The sequence below is a fragment of the Triticum dicoccoides genome, chromosome 3B (assembly GCF_002162155.2).
Source record: "Triticum dicoccoides isolate Atlit2015 ecotype Zavitan chromosome 3B, WEW_v2.0, whole genome shotgun sequence".
Classification (NCBI taxonomy): Eukaryota; Viridiplantae; Streptophyta; class Magnoliopsida; order Poales; family Poaceae; genus Triticum; species Triticum dicoccoides.
In genome coordinates this window covers 522,326,472-522,342,375 of record NC_041385.1, presented here as the reverse complement: position 1 = coordinate 522,342,375, position 15,904 = coordinate 522,326,472, and the positions used below count along the sequence as shown (strand labels likewise).

Below are 15,904 nucleotides of genomic sequence, written 5' to 3'. Positions count from 1 at the left end.
GTCGAAGGCAAACACACCTCCATGGCGAGACAGATCGACGACGGCGCTGACGGGAGGCAGGGAAACCCTAACGTGGGACTTGCTTGTGGAAGGGGCAAGAGAATGTCACAAAAGCCAGTGTTAGTGAGCTCGAGCCTTACTACTGCCTAAAAAATGTTTTTGGACAATGCTCATACTATTAATAAACTTTGATCAATAATTCCATTAGCATATTGATAATGGAGTACAAATCATAATTACAACTAAAAACTTTCAAATGAGAAGTATCAATTTTGCATTACACACTAATAGAGAAAAGTTGGTCAAATCATTAGCATATACTCAATGTACCACTCAAGTACTTCCATATATGATTTAGTTAGTTATTTCAATAAATAAATATTCCAGGAAAATTAGACGCTTCAATGGAAAAACAAAATAAGTTCATATTTCTAGAAAAATTTGTCCATGGATTAGGAAGGGAAATCGCAGTGTATTAGACCCCCCCCCCCCGCGCCCGTCTGTGTGGTTCTAGGGCTGCCTGGACAGACCCTAGTTGTCGCAACCCTTGAATTCTCGCGCCTCTCCTCTTCATCTCGCTATCGTCAGATGACGCCGCCGGGCTAAGCCCGCTTAGCGTACAATGGTGGTGAGGCAGTCAACTCATGTTGTGTGCACGTGGCTCGGTCATCCACAACGATTATCTGCTGCCGTTCCAACGGCGGGGACATCGATCCTCTCCTTGCAGCGCTCCTCCAATGGGTAGGTGTCGGTGTCAAAACCGGCGGATCTCGAGTAGGGGGTCCGAACTGTGCGTCTAGGCGGATGGTAATAGGAGACAAGGGACACGATGTTTTACCCAGGTTCGGGCCCTCTTGATGAAGGTAAAACCTTACGTCCTGCTTGATTAATATTGATGATGTGTGTTACAAGAGTAGATCTACCACGAGATCAAGGAGGCTAAACCCTAGAAGCTAGCCTATGATATGATTATTGTTTGTCCTATGGACTAAAGCCATCCGGTTTATATAGACACCGGAGAGGGCTAGGGTTACACAGAGTCGGTTACAATGGTAGAAGATCTACATATCCGTATCGCCAAGCTTGCCTTCCACGCCAAGGAAAGTCCCATCCGGACACGGGACGAAGTCTTCAATCTTGTATCTTCATAGTCTTGGAGTCCGGCCGATCACGATAGTTCGGCTATCCGGACACCCCCTAGTCCGGAACTCCCTCAGTAGCCCCTAAACCAGGCTTCAATGACGATGAGTCCGGTGCGCATGTTGTCTTCAGCATTGCAAGGCGGGTTCTTCCTTCGAATAATTTATAGAAGATTGTGAACACCAGGATAGTGTCCGGCTCTACAAAAATAAATTCCACGGACCACCGTAGAGAGAATAATATTACACAAGTTCAATCTGCTGACGTATTTTGTGGCGTGACGTCACACCACTACCAAGCCTTTACTCAAATTGTTTTTATTGTTCCACCTCAGCGCGTTTAGCGAAGCGGTTTCCTTGGCACGTCTTGTCGAAGCAGAGATCGTGTTCCCCTTATTCCGGGATTCCCATCAATACAGACGTGGGTAACCCAACCGCGCCATTGATTGTGATGCTTGGGAGATAAGCGAGTTTTACCAGGCCGGTGGGGACACATGTTTTTGTCCGCCCATATAAGGGGATAAAGATCCAACCCTTTTACCTGCGCCTTCTTCCTCCTTGGCTTATCCATCTCTGCGAACTCGAGCTCCAGCGCCCAAGTCCGCACTTCTCACCTCAACCTTCTCCAACTATGTCCGGAGTGGGAGACAAGTGGATGGCCTCCTCCGTCACGGAGGGGCAGATCCAGAAGATGCGCGACGCCGGATATTTGTCCAGCAACATCGCGCACCGGCTCCTCGATGAGGGAGAGCTCATTCCCACCCCCAGGCCCCATGAGAGGGTAGTATTTCTTCCCCATTTCCTCCACGGACTGGGCTTCCCACTTCATCCCTTTGTCCGGGGGCTCATGTTCTACTACGGCCTAGATTTCCATGATCTGGCCCCGAATTTCATCCTCAACATCTTGACGTTTATCGTCGTGTGCGAGGCCTTCCTCTGCATCCAGCCCCACTTCGGCTTGTGGCTCAAGACCTTCAGTGTCAAGTCGAAGGTTGTGAAGGGCAGCCAGGCGGAGTGCGGAGGCGCCATGGTGGGCAGGATGTCCCACGTTACTTGGCTGGAGGGCACTTTCGTGGAAACCATTAAGGGGTGGCAATCGGGGTGGTTCTACACCACCGAGCCGCGTGACCCTGATTGGGCAGCGGCCCCCGAATTCAGATCTGGCATCCCTACACGGCTCACCTCCTGGAAAGAGAGTGGCCGGATCTGGGGTGATTCGGAGGAGCTGACCGGACTCCAAGCCTGCATCCAAAAGCTGGTGGACAAGAAGCTCAAGCTTGTCAACGTAGTCCAGGTCATGCTCATCCGCCGGATTCTTCCGTGCCAACGACGGGGCTTCAACATGTGGGAGTTCGATCCGGCGTAGCACCAGACTCTGAGCGGGCTCTTCGACACTACGTACGAAGATGTCTGGAAGGTGTTGTTCAAGGGCGCCGAGGCTCCCGCATCCGCTACAGAAGATCGCAGATTCCGCTTGCAGCGTCCAGCTGACGAGGTAAGTGATTTTGCCACTTGTTTTCCATAGTTTGACTCTATGCGGGATCTAAACTCCCTTTACCTTTGATAGGACTGGTTGGCGAAGGCCGAACAGACCATCTGTCCGGCCCCATTGCCAGAGGACCCAGCGGACGCCCGCCTAACGGGGCTGCTGGCTCCGGCACCCCACGTGGTGCCGGAGAAGAAGGCCAAGAAGAAGGCCACGGGTACTCGAAAGAGTTCCCGATGAATCCGAGGCCGACTCCTCCCACCAAGGCGAGGAGGAGAAGAAGAAAGCCTCTCCCCCAGCGGGGCGAGGGAAGAAAAGGAAGGCCTCCCCAACAAGGAAGGCCGAAGGGTCCAAGAAGGGGAAAACTCTTCCCCCGGACTGCTCTGCCAATGCCAGTGACGACGATGAGGACTGGCCTCCAAGGGCCAAGCCCCTGGCGAGATCGTAAGTATCCAGACTCCCGAATAACTTCAAGGTTTTTCCTTTTTGCCACATAATGTCTTTCTAATGCCGCATACAACCCTGCAGTCCGCCCAAGGATGATCTTCCCGCTTCGTCGAGCGGGTCCTTAGGTGCGTCGGATATGGATTCTCTTCCGACTGCCTCCACCCCCCGTGACACGGCCGATGCCGAGGTGGGATCCCAGGAAGGGACCCACCAGGAGGAGGAGGCCCCGGAGGTGTTGCAGGACAACCTCCCGGACTTTGCACCGGACTCGGCCCCGGAACCCACAGTGGCTCCGGAGTCCGGTGGGCGACCCCTTCGTAAGAAGGGCAAGTCCGTGACGCCGGCAGCCTCCGTCCAACCGGAGGCACCGGATAACTTGCTGGAGGCGCTCAATGGCACCTCCATTGAAGAGGAGCACCACACTGTTATGAGTGCGGTGATTCAGAAGGTTCACCTTGCCAAGAGCGGGCTGACCGAAGCCTGCAGCAGCCTTCTAACAGGCTTTGAGGTAAGAATTTCGATATATATAAAATGGTACTGCATAGACAGTAGCCCCTGATGCTCGGTTCGGTGTTCGGAAAGAAAAGCCGGACTGAGGATCTAAAAAGATATACGCAGGAGTCAATAAAAAATATGTCAATATGGGATTGCAGGCTGCGCTGCTGACCTCTGCCGCACTGACTGCGGAGGTCAATACTTTGAAGGAAAGCCTCGAGCGATCCGAGAATGAGCTCGGCAGTGCCAAGAAGCAGCTCGAGGACAAGGAAGGTGAGTAACACCTTATTAAAATTGTACCTTACAGAAAAGGATTTTGGTTGCAAAAAGAATGACAAGGATAACGTGGGTATTGCAGGGGCCACTAATGAGGTGGCGATCCTGAAAGAGGCGGTGGCCGCGGCCGAATGCAATGCAGCCGCGGATCGCACCGAGCGAGAGAAGCAGGAGGCGCGGGTGGCGGAGGTATAGCAAGAGCTCCAAGATCTCATGAAAAAACATGAGAGCCTGGAGCGTGACTCGAAGACTCGAGAGTCTGAGCTTGCAACGGCTCTTGAGAGTGCCAAAGCCGCTAAGGCCGAAGCCTACAAGGCCCTCCAGGAAATCGAGGTGTTGAAGAAAATAGCAGCGGGTAAGGCATTTTTCATGCAAAGTAAGCATGTGAGTGTTAATTACCTGTTGCTTACCCAAATTCGGAGCTCTCTAGGAGCGTTCGCAGATCTTCCTTGCAGCGTGTCCGATGCTGCCGCATTCTACCGGGTCGAGGAGGGGAGCTCGACGGAGAAGGTCTTCTGGTCTCAGTATGCTGAGGCTGTACATCCGGTGCCCCTTAGCGACCAGCTGAAGCAGCTGGTCGAGCTCCACAAGGCGGCCGAACAGGCCATGAAGGGCCTCATAGTTCGGCTGTGGCCTAAGGAGGCCATGCCTGGGAGCTACTTCGGCCTAGTGTGGCGGCTGGTGGATGCGTGCTCGTGGGTTAAAGTCGTCAAGCACTCCGCCTATATTGAAGGTGCCCGTCGGGCCCTTGCCCGCGCAAAGGTGCACTGGGGCAAGATGGATGCCCAGAAGCTTGTGACGGACCCGCCACCGCAGGGCAAGGAGCATCGTACTCCGGAGATGTATTATAAGAGTGTCCTGAAGGGTGCCCGCACTATTGCGGGTGAGTGCTCCAAAGATGTAATATTTGAGTAGACTCGCATTTTGTTATCCTGTGCGCTGAAAACTTAGTTCATATGCGCTAAGCAACGCTTGTTGATTTAAAATATTACCTTTTGTGCGGCTGTTTATCAAATCTGAGAGATGGCAAGTCGTCGGCTTCGGCCCCCATGCCGCAAGTGCTGGGGTGTTCGGGATAAACTTGAGCACTCTTGTTCCCATTTTTGGGTCCATCTAGGGAGGCGCTCAACACGACGAACAAGGCAACCGGACTTATAATGCTTGAACACTCTCACTTAGCCATAGAATTCTATAATTTTAAATTTTGGCGAAGCCCCTAGTGTTCGGAAGGCCGAATTTGGGGCGCTATCCACGCCTGGGCCGGACAAAATCCGGCTCCTCGCTCTAAGCGGCATAAGTCTTTAAGGACTCACAAAAAACCTCTCGATCAGCGACCGGCTCTCGCCTCATCATGACGGTCAGTTTTAGCTTTCTCCACTGAGGCGTTAACCCAGCTCAACTGGGGTGCAATCGCAGTGGTTCTCCCAGTGCTACCTTAGCCGATACAACGGAACGTAAGGTACCAAAACATGGGAGCCGGGCAAACCCAACTATTGACCCAAGACATGATTCGGAGCCGATGCATATAATGCTATAAGTTCGGGGTGCCGCACTTGTGAAAGTGTTCGGACTTATCACACCATGATGCGGGAAACATAAGCCCCTGGTGTATTTTAACCGTACCAAAGTGTACGGATGCAACATGTCGTAAATGAACATATGTATAAAAAGAAATGCAATTATAAGCAAAAAGGTGCTGCATTGTTTTATTCAAGAAGTGTTGCTATGAATGCAGAACGATACAAATAGTGCGATAAGCAAGGGACGGGACTGTTAAACATGTCCCCCTCCAGGGGTAGGCTGCGAAGTGGTGTATAAAACAGATTTAATGCTCGTAATGGAGACCACCTGGATATTCGTTGTAGCCTTTACCCTTCCCTGGCTGTTGCATCGTGAGGTCGGCAGGTCTGCTGCCGGACAGGGCCTCTGACGAACGGAGTCCTGTGGGTAAAAAATAAAAAGGAAAAATAAAAAAGAACGACACACTTGAGAGCCCCTGGTGTGGTTGAGCCATAGTCAGGGCTTATCATGGTCGTGCCCCTCTCCCCATGCCCATGGTATCTTCAGGGCGTAATGGTGTGCGCGAAGGACCTGTTTTGACGTTTTACAGGGGTTGAGGTTGGGGCCGCACTGCTACGCGTGCTCGGAACGTGCCAGGTGGTCTTGTTGTAGGTTACTCCGGGCGCGCTTAGCTGTGTCCGGCCGCTTAACGGCCGGACTCGAGAATTGCCTTAAGAGGCCGCATTGTACTTCTGCCGCGAGAGCCGCTGTATGTTCCTCCGTTCGGAGAGAACGTTCAGTGTTTCCGTTGACCGTGATGACTCCTCGAGGGCCTGGCATCTTGAGCTTGAGGTATGCGTAGTGCGGCACCGCGTTGAACTTTGCAAACGCGGTTCGTCCGAGCAGGGCATGATAGCCGCTGTGGAACGGAACTATGTCGAAGATTAACTCCTTGCTTCGGAAGTTATCCGGGGATCCGAAGACCACTTCCAGTGTGACTGAGCCTGTATAATTGGCTTCTACACCTGGTATGACGCCTTTAAAGGTCATCTTGGTAGGTTTAATCCTTGATGGGTCTATGTCCATTTTGCGCACTGTATCCTGATAAAGCAGGTTCAGACTGCTGCCGCCATCCATCAGGACTCTGGTGAGGTGAAATCCATCGACGATTAGGTCTAGGGCCAATGCGGCGAATCCGCCGTGGCGGATGCTGGTGGGGTGGTCCCTTCGGTCAAAAGTGATCGGGCAGGAGGACCATGGATTGAACTTTGGGGCAACTGGCTCCATCGCATATACATCCCTGAGTGCACGCTTCCGCTCCCTTTTGGGTATGTGCGTTGCGTATATCATGTTCACCGTCCGCACCTGTGGGGGGGAACCCTTCTGTCCTCTATTGTTCGGTGGTCGGGTCTCTTCCTCGTCATCGCTATGCAGCCCCTTGTCATTGTTTTCGGCAATTAACTTGCCCGCCTGCTTGAATACCCAACAGTCCCTGTTGGTGTGGTTGGCTGGTTTTTCAGGGGTGCCGTGTATCTGGCACGAGCGATCGAGTATTCGGTCCAAATTGGACGGACCCGGAGTAGTTCTTTTGAATGGCTTTTTCCGCTGACCGGGTTTAGAGCCTCTGAATCCGGTATTGACTGTCGTATCCTCACTATTGTCGCCGTTGATGCGGCGTTTGTTTTTGTTACGACGCGACCTGCCATTTCGGTCGTTGAAATCCGGACTGCCAGAATTTTTGCTGAGGTTGTTGCTGCGTGCTAGCCAGCTGTCCTCACCCGCGCAGAAGAGGGTCATGAGTGATGTGAGGGCTGCCATGGATTTCGGCTTTTCCTGTCCCAGGTGTCGGGCAAGCCACTCGTCGCGGATGTTATGCTTAAAGGCCGCGAGGGCCTCCGCATCCGGGACAGTCGACGATTTGGTTTTTCTTGGTTAAGAACCGTGTCCAGAATTGTCTGGCCGATTCGTCTGGCTGCTGAATTATGTGGCTTAGGTCATCAGCGTCTGGTGGTCGCACATACGTGCCTTGGAAGTTATCGAGGAATGCGGCTTCCAGGTCTTCCCAACTCCCAATTGACTCTGCTGGCAAGCTGTTAAGCCAATGTCGGGCTGGTCCTTTAAGCTTGAGGGGGAGATATTTGATGGCGTGAAGATCGTCACCGCGGGCCATGTGAATGTGAAGAAGATAGTCTTCGATCCAAACCGCGGGGTCTGTTGTGCCATCGTAAGATTTGATATTCACGGATTTAAACCCTTCGGGGATTTGATGATCCATTACTTCATCTGTGAAGCATAGTGGGTGTGCGGCGCCTCTGTACTGGGCAATGTCACGACGGAGCTCAAAAGAGCTTTGTCTGTTTTGTTCGGCCCGGCCAGACTTACTGTGTCCGGCGCGACGGTTGTCGTCACGTACCGTGGGGCGCCCACGCGATCCATAGATCGATCTTGATTGTCTTGCCTTATCCTCCAATATATCTCGCAAGTCCGGAGCGTTCCCTTGTGGCCTTGTGCTTTTCGAGCGATGCCGGGGTACGGGTCTAGTGAAGGGCCTAGATGCCTCTCTGTCGCGACCACGGGGTGGTCGGTCTGCCGTATTGTCTCCTGGTGATGCGGGTTCATACGCTTCCTCCTCTAATCGGGGGAGCAACTTGCGTTTAGGGTAGCTTTTGGAGGGGCGTTCGAGCTCATGCTCTTCGGCTGCGAGGACTTCAGTCCATCTGTCGGCTAACAGATCTTGATCAGCTCTAAGCTGTTGCTGCTTTTTCTTGAGGCTGTTCGCCGTGGCCATAAGCCTGCATTTAAAACGCTCTTGTTCGACGGGATTCTCAGGCACGACGAATTCATCGCCATCGAGGCTTGCCTCGTCTCCGGAGGGAGACATATAATCCTCTACCTCTTCTTCTGCCGCTCTCTCATGAGGGCTCTTCTGCCGCTCTCTCATGAGGGCTGGCGTCTCCGTCCTCCTGCGCTGGATCTTGCTGGAGTGGATTGTCTTCGGCACTGTCCGGTGTATTATTATCTCCGGTGCCGGAATCTTCATTCTTGCTGTGGCGGGATTTAGAGCGGTGCCGCTGACGTCGGCGCTTGGGCTGTTTCTTGGAGGGGTCATCCTCCGCTGTTCCTTCGCCGTTCCCATCCTTTGGGATATCCACCATGTATATGTCATATGATGAGGTGGCTTTCCAGTGCCCGGTGGGCGCTGGTTCTTGGTCGTCTCCGGCATCGTCGTCCATACCGTCGATGTCTTAGGAGTCGTAGTCTAGCATGTCGGTTAGATCATCGACAGCGGCTACCAAGTGAGTGGTGGGTGGGCTTTGAATTTCTTCGTCGTCCGCATCCCAACTGTCCTGACCGCAGTCCAGCCAGGGCTCTCCTGATAACGAGAGATATTTTAGTGAACTCAAGATGTCGCCGAAAGGTGAGTGTTGAAAGATGTCCGCTGCGGTGAACTCCATGATTGGCGCCCAATCGGATTCGATCAGAGGGGGCGCGGGAGGTTCGGAGTCCGGCACCTCGGAGTCACGAGCTTTACGAGGGACAAGGTCAGTGTTCGGTTCTATCACCGTAGAGGTTGCAGCCCCCGAGGCGGTGTCTAGCCATCCGTCCTCGATCTGCGCAGCCGGCTCCGAATTGAAGATCGGAGAGGGTTCGAGTGCGGCCTCCAGGGTACTGTCCGGCTGCAGAGCTAAATCATGCTCGCCGTGACAGTGCGGCACGCTCGGCTATGTCTCGAATCCATCAAGGATCAAGTCCCCACGGATGTTAGCCGTGAAGTTCAAACTTCCAAATCTGACCTGACGGCCAGGGGCGTAGCTTTCGATCTGCTCCAGACGGCCAAGCGAATTGGCCCGCAGTGCAAAGCCGCCGAATACGAAGATCTGTCCGGGGAGAAAGGTCTTACCCTGGACTGCGTCGTTGATGATGGTCGAAGAAGCCATCGAGCCTATCGGTGACGACACAGAGGAACTCTCAATGAAAGCACCAATGTCGGTGTCAAAACCGGCGGATCTCGAGTAGGGGGTCCCGAACTGTGCGTCTAGGCGGATGGTAACAGGAGACAAGGGACACGATGTTTTACCCAGGTTCGAGCCCTCTTGATGGAGGTAAAACCCTACGTCCTGCTTGATTAATATTGATGATGTGTGTTACAAGAGTAGATCTACCATGAGATCAAGGAGGCTAAACCCTAGAAGCTAGCCTATGGTATGATTGTTGTTCGTCCTATGGACTAAAGCCATCCGGTTTATATAGACACCGGAGAGGGCTAGGGTTACACAGAGTCCGTTACAATGGTAGGAGATCTACATATCCGTATCGCCAAGCTTGCCTTTCACGCCAAGGAAAGTCCCATCCGGACACGGGACGAAGTCTTCAATCTTGTATCTTCATAGTCTTGGAGTCCGGCCGATCACGATAGTTCGGCTATCCGGACACCCCCTAGTCCGAAACTCCCTCAGTAGGCCTCAATGACACCCAGTGATGCGGCGGGCTACTACAACTCGATCCGCCAGCCCTGTCCGACGGATTCGAGTGGCGTGGCGCCCCCTTCTCATGAGATGCACGGAATCGCCTGCACTCCAGACATTGGCTCCTTGACATGTCACATTGTGGTGGATGGGCTACCAATTTGGATGGTTTTCAGACGGATCTAGCTCGTCGGCTTGCTGATGACAAGGTTGGTGGTTCTGATGTCTTGGTGGCGTTGCCTCTACGTCGGGGCGTGTACATGCTAGTGGTGGTGCTGCTTGTCGGCATTAGTGGATGACTCGAAGCCGTAGGAATGGTAGCTGTGTTGCTCTGAGCGAAAACCATCGGCGACGACAATGCCCATGGGCATCATTATCCTCCTTGTGACAGGCAGAAGCCAAGGTTCTGTCGCGGGATTGGGTCGCGGCGTCATTTTCCTCTCTTTCGTCTTGAAGATATCGATCCATTTTGCGCTTCTCTGGTGTCAGCATGCATGATATCATGTTCGCAGGTGCCCGACCGACGGTGCGGTACAGGCATTGCGACTTGTGTGGCGATGATTGTTGTCGCAAGATTAGTAGGGTCACGACTCTTTTTTGTCACTGACCATCTAGCTTGTTCCTAAGTGTGAAATCGGAGCTGCGACGCGGGGCAGCTCAAAGGCAACGACGACGCATGATGGGCAGCTAGGGCTCTGTTGGTGTTAGGTGTGCTCCTTTTCTCCTACGTGACATGTCATCGAAGTCGGAGATGTCTGGTCATCGGACCTGTTTGTGGTTGATTGTTTGACATAGCCCAACAATATTTTCGTGCTTCCTTCGGGCTGAGAGTTGTTGGTTGGTCATGTGCGGGGGAAGTCGGAGTTGCATCTCCATGAGCAGTGATCGATGATGTTTTCCCTTTTGCGGTGGTGTGTGTGGATCATGTGGATAGACAGGTCAACCGAGTGCCTTGTCTTGAGGGCGTATTGTGAGGGTGTTTGGTTCTCTTTTAATTAACCAGTCAACATTTTTAAAATGAATGGAGACCCTGATGGTTAAAATTGCATTTGCTAACCATCAAGTACCTGGAATTTTTTGATGCGTCAGTCACTTTCTACTTCCCGGGAGGCTGAAGGCAGGGGCAACATGAGGAGCGACAGGGATGAGCGCTGACGCGACGAGGCAGAGCAATGGACGAGCGTAAGCCGTCTAGAGCCGATGGAAGCGAGTCCGAAACTTGACGATGCAGGGGTGTGCGGTCATCACCGGAGTGGTTGCAGATAGGGGCAGGTAGGACTAGAAGGTGAAAATTGTTTCAGGTACCTGGCCGTATCGGTCCAAAAACTATTTCCATGAATCAGCGTTTATACTTGACGGGAAAAACCTTAGCCACCAAGTTATGTGCTCCTCCAAGTCGTCCCATCCGACTTCCTTGGCCGCGTCGTTGCTCAAGAAGCTTCTGCCCGAGACGACAAGACTACCTTCGCGCCGACGGATGTCGGCCCCGCACCACGTGTCACAGTTCCGCTCAACGCACCCTCGCGATCTCCTCCGGCTGTCCTCCCTCGTGGGGCCGGCAAGGACGTGCCTGCGATGACGACGCCTCCCCGTCCGCGTCTTCAAACTTAACCCCCAAAGACAACCCCATCTTCCGTCCACCTGCACGCGCAACCCTCGTCCCCTGTCACCGGGGCCCAGCCTCCACCCCGGTCTTAATTCGTCATTAAGCGAGAGGGTAAAGCTGGACCCAAGTCGAGGGGCGCATCTGATACGGCGTGGACGAAGCCTACCAGTTCCAAACCGCTTTTGCTCGCATCCTCGCCCTCCGTGCGGCGTCCAGACGGACGGCCCTGATCGCGTCGCGTGCCGTATAAAGGGTCGTCGCCTGGCTACGCGCACCCGGAGATCTTTGTGTGACCGCGCAGCCAAGGGGGAAAGAAAGAAAGAAAAGGAAAACCAACCAGAAGAAAAGCTCGGGCGTTTCTTAGCGTGGGAGGAGAATAGGGGAGCGTGGGGGAGGGAGCATGGCGGAGCACAAGGAGGAGCCGGTGGCGGAGTCCATGATGGACAAGATCTCCGACAAGTTCCACGGCGGCGGGGACTCCTCGTCGTCGTCCTCGGACTCGGACGACGAGAAGAAGGGGTCGGCGGCGGGCGTCAAGGCCAAGATCTACCGCCTCTTCGGCCGCGAGAAGCCCGTCCACGCCGTCCTCGGCGGCGGCAAGCGTAAGCCCCCGAGCTCTGTGTTCCAGATTGGGAATTGATTATGCTTTGGTGTTAGATCCGATTCGATCTGATCGCGTTTCGTCTCGCTTGTTTTAGTGGGAACTGTTACTTTATTGCTTGGTACGGAGTAGTAGGAACTAGCTTTAGCTTTAGGATAAGATAATAGAAGCGATAGGACCCTCGGTTATGTGATTTCAGCCATCAGCCTGTTCTAAAGCTTGGTTGGAGGGTTTAGAGTTTGTTCATAATAAGCAGTAAACTGAAGGTCTGTGTGTTGAATTTGGTAATGGCGACGGTTAAACGGCGGCGCAGTTTGTCGTCACTCTAAACCCCTAATATGCTCGAGAAGATCTGGGGGCAGTAGAACAGATCTGGATTGCTTAACCACCTAGATGTTTATGCTGGTGTTTTGGCCTGATGTGAACGCTTGCAATTATTTTTGCTTGCAGCTGCTGATCTTGTTCTATGGAGGAACAAGAAGGTCTCAGGAGGTGTGCTTGCTGGCGCTACGGCCATCTGGCTGCTGTTCGAGATCATGGAGTACCATCTGCTCACCTTGGTGGGCCACTGCCTCATCCTCTCCCTGGCAACCCTCTTCCTCTATTCCAATGTCTGCATTTTCATCCACAAGTGAGCTTCTCCTCCCAAATCAAATTGATTCAACTTATGCTTGACCTGCTGCTGTTGATTGTGGTGCCTGCAGACACCGTCCTTTACTAGCCATTTGAATTTGCTAATTGTTTAGAACTTTCCTTAATCCTTGGTGTTTATGATATTTTAGGTCTCCCCCGAACATCCCTGAGGTGAAAATTCCAGAGGACATGACTGTAAACATTGCACTATCACTGCGGCATGAGATCAACCGGGGCTTCTTCACCTTGAGAGAGATTGGTCATGGTCGTGATCTGAAGAAATTCCTCATTGTATGTTGGTTATCTCTTCGATTTCGCAATGATTAATGGGTTGGTGATTTCTTGATCCTGCTCACGAATATGTGACTGTACTTTGTATTCCCAGGTGATCGGAGGGCTCTGGGTTCTTTCTGTTCTTGGGAGCTGCTGCAACTTTTTGACATTGTCATACATAGGTAATGATCACCTGTAGCCTATTTTCATCACCACTCACTAAATATCGATCCAAGTTATTAATGGACACCTTTTTTTTTCCCGAGTGCAGTCTTTGTGATGCTGTACACTGTGCCAGTTCTGTATGAGAAGTACGATGACAAGGTTGATGCTTTTGGTGAGAAGGCCATGATCGAATTGAAGAAGTATTATGCCATCTTTGAAGAGAAGGTCCTGTCGAAGATCCCGAAGGGTGCTCTGAAGAACAAGAAGCACTAGATCACAAGAGTTACCCTGCCGCGTATTGCCATCTGTGTTAATCTCAACTTGTCACCTCATTTTGAGGGATGGTTCTGTGTCAGTGCGTCTGTCTTTAGTTAATATACTACTTGATAGTACATATAGATGTGGTGTGCTGATCTTTTTGTGAAGTGGAGTCATGCACTTTTTGTTTATTTTTCAACTTTCAGCATGGTTACTCTATCCGGGAGCCAGAAATGTTATGGCATTACCTGTTCTAGTGCCTAGTGATATATTGCGTAGTGATTTATCCAGTTTTCTTCGTTCCTTCCATTTAATAGGTACTCCCTCTATAAAGAATAAGACCGTTTAGTCATGATTTATACATGATCTTATAGCAGTATTTTCTTTGCAGAGGGAGTATTTATTTTTACCTTATATAGGTATTGGTAGAACTTCATTCGGTTATAAGAAATATGATAATTTGATATATTTCATCGAGTACTTCCTCCGTAACTAATATAAGAATGTTTAGATCACCACACGTGTGGCATAATAGGCATTCGCCCACACATCGTGTGTGGCATGAGCGGGGGGCAGGCCACACGGACTATGTGTGGACGAACAGTAGAATTGTAGAATTGTTCATACGTGTGGGCACAACTACTTCATGCCACTCTCTCATTTAATACTACTCATCTCCATCCTGCGCGTGTGGCATAGTTATCCGGGATGGCAAATATGATTGTAAAAGCATGACAACTCTCTTTATTTTGGTTAACTATAGTTGACATGTCTAATTTATGATAGTTGTCGTGTGTGATTAACTATTTGCCACATATGATCAAACAATAGTTATCATGTTTGTTTACCTAGCTGCCACATGTGGTTAATCATAGTTGCCATGTATGTTTGCCTGATCGCCACGTACGCGTAACTGCAGTTGCCGTCTAGCAAACGAATCATAGTTGCCATGTGTGTTTATCTAGTTGCCATGTACGCGCAACTGCAGTTGCCATCCAACAACGTACGACTGTCGCGTGGGCGAAAAGCAGTTCGCCCACATGTGCATGGACTAGGTGGTGGTTGTGTGGTCAGAAACTAGTTCGCTCACACAGCGCAGCTGGCAACCGCGTGCCGTGGGGCATGTGGGTGACCTCTCCAACGCCCACGCACCGGCCTTTGTGCTATGTGGCACACGAAAATTGCCTAGATGTGTCAAGATTCATACAAACTTAATTAGACTATGATCCAGGCGTGTGGGCGAGTTACAATGTTGTCACACGTGTGGGCGTTAGTGTTTTCGTTTATGTAAGGGTTGCAAACAGAGGGTTCGTCTAAATGATGCAACCTCCCTAGCACATAACATTGTAAGAGCATGATAATTGCCGGTTTACAGGACGAGGATCTTTTTTGCGTCCCGAATAAATCCCGTAAAATCGTCCATCATGTAATTTTTCTTGCGAGAACATGCATATTCCGGGGCCGTTTCCTCTATATCTACAAGATTGGGGCAATTTTTGCAGACCTTGTCGGAAAGCCTTGACGCCAGTGACCACCTGACATGAGCAGCCGCCGGCGCTCGAGTCGTCGCTAGCTAGTTGCTGCCTGCTCCTCGCGTCTGCCTCGACGCTCCTCGTCTTGCTCCACTGCGTGCGCTCCTCCTCGCGTTGCGGCACCTCCGCCCTAGCCCGCGCCATATATGGGAAGGACCCAATCACAATCTTTATTTTGCTTATAGGGGGCTTTATGCTATTTTGCAGAGACATGAAACGATTTATGTGAGATATGTTCTGTCGACACATGCCATCCCGTAAAAACGTTTTACATTGATCTCTAAAAAAAATTAGAGGACGAAGGTTTACGTGATCTGTTGGAGATGCTCTAAGGGCATCGACAATAAATATCCAGAGGTTTGGATGTTTTCTACAATCCAAAAGTCCGCAACCGCGTCTTTGTGTTTGTGTTCGTCCCACAAACTGGCAGAAGATTTGTACGAGTTTGGACCTCCGTCACGTGGGATTATGACACCCTTGGCCCACTAAAGCCCCCTTTCTCGGACCATTTTCTCCCAGCTTTGCCCCTCCTAGCCGGACGTTGCTACACTACCTCTTCGGCCGCCGCCCAGGTCTTGTCAAACATCCGCCGCACCCCCATGCGCCGGTTGCCTTCAACTACGCAATCGTCCACCCCTGATTTGTATATGTTACGTATTTGTTGAAGGAAATATGCCCTAGAGGCAATAATAAAAGTTGTTATTTTATATTTTCTTATATCATGATAAATGTTTATTATTCATGCTAGAATTGTATTAACCGGAAACTTGATACATGCGTGAATATATAGACAAAACACCATGTCCCTAGTATGCCTCTACTTGACTAGCTCAATGATCAAAGATGGTTAAGTTTCCTAGTCATGGACATGTGTTGTCATTTGATGAACGAGATCACATCATTAGGAGAATGATGTGATGGACAAGACCCATCCGTTAGCTTAGCATAATGATCGTTCAGTTTTATTGCTACTGCTTTCTGCATGTCAAATATATATTCCTCTGACTATGAGATTACGCAACTCCCG

General features: G+C 51.3%; 1 protein-coding gene across 1 annotated transcript; it reads left to right on the top strand.

Annotated features, from left to right (window-relative positions):
- The first annotated feature begins 11,702 nt into the window (after positions 1-11,702).
- LOC119276872 (reticulon-like protein B1) lies at positions 11,703-13,697 on the top strand. Its single transcript, XM_037558044.1, has 5 exons — positions 11,703-12,017; positions 12,467-12,647; positions 12,799-12,940; positions 13,035-13,104; positions 13,194-13,697. Exons 1-5 carry the CDS (start codon positions 11,816-11,818, stop codon positions 13,358-13,360), a joined length of 762 nt encoding a protein of 253 aa, XP_037413941.1. The 5' UTR covers positions 11,703-11,815; the 3' UTR covers positions 13,361-13,697.
- Positions 13,698-15,904: the final 2,207 nt, after the last annotated feature.

Bases quoted from the DNA above. Each gene is read 5' to 3' on its own strand.
- LOC119276872 (XM_037558044.1), top strand. From the start codon at position 11,816: ATGGCGGAGCACAAGGAGGAGCCGGTGGCGGAGTCCATGATGGACAAG. The intron at 12,648-12,798 runs GTGAGCTTCTCC...ATGATATTTTAG, and splicing joins GTCTGCATTTTCATCCACAA to GTCTCCCCCGAACATCCCTG. The intron at 13,105-13,193 runs GTAATGATCACC...TCCCGAGTGCAG, and splicing joins TTTGACATTGTCATACATAG to TCTTTGTGATGCTGTACACT.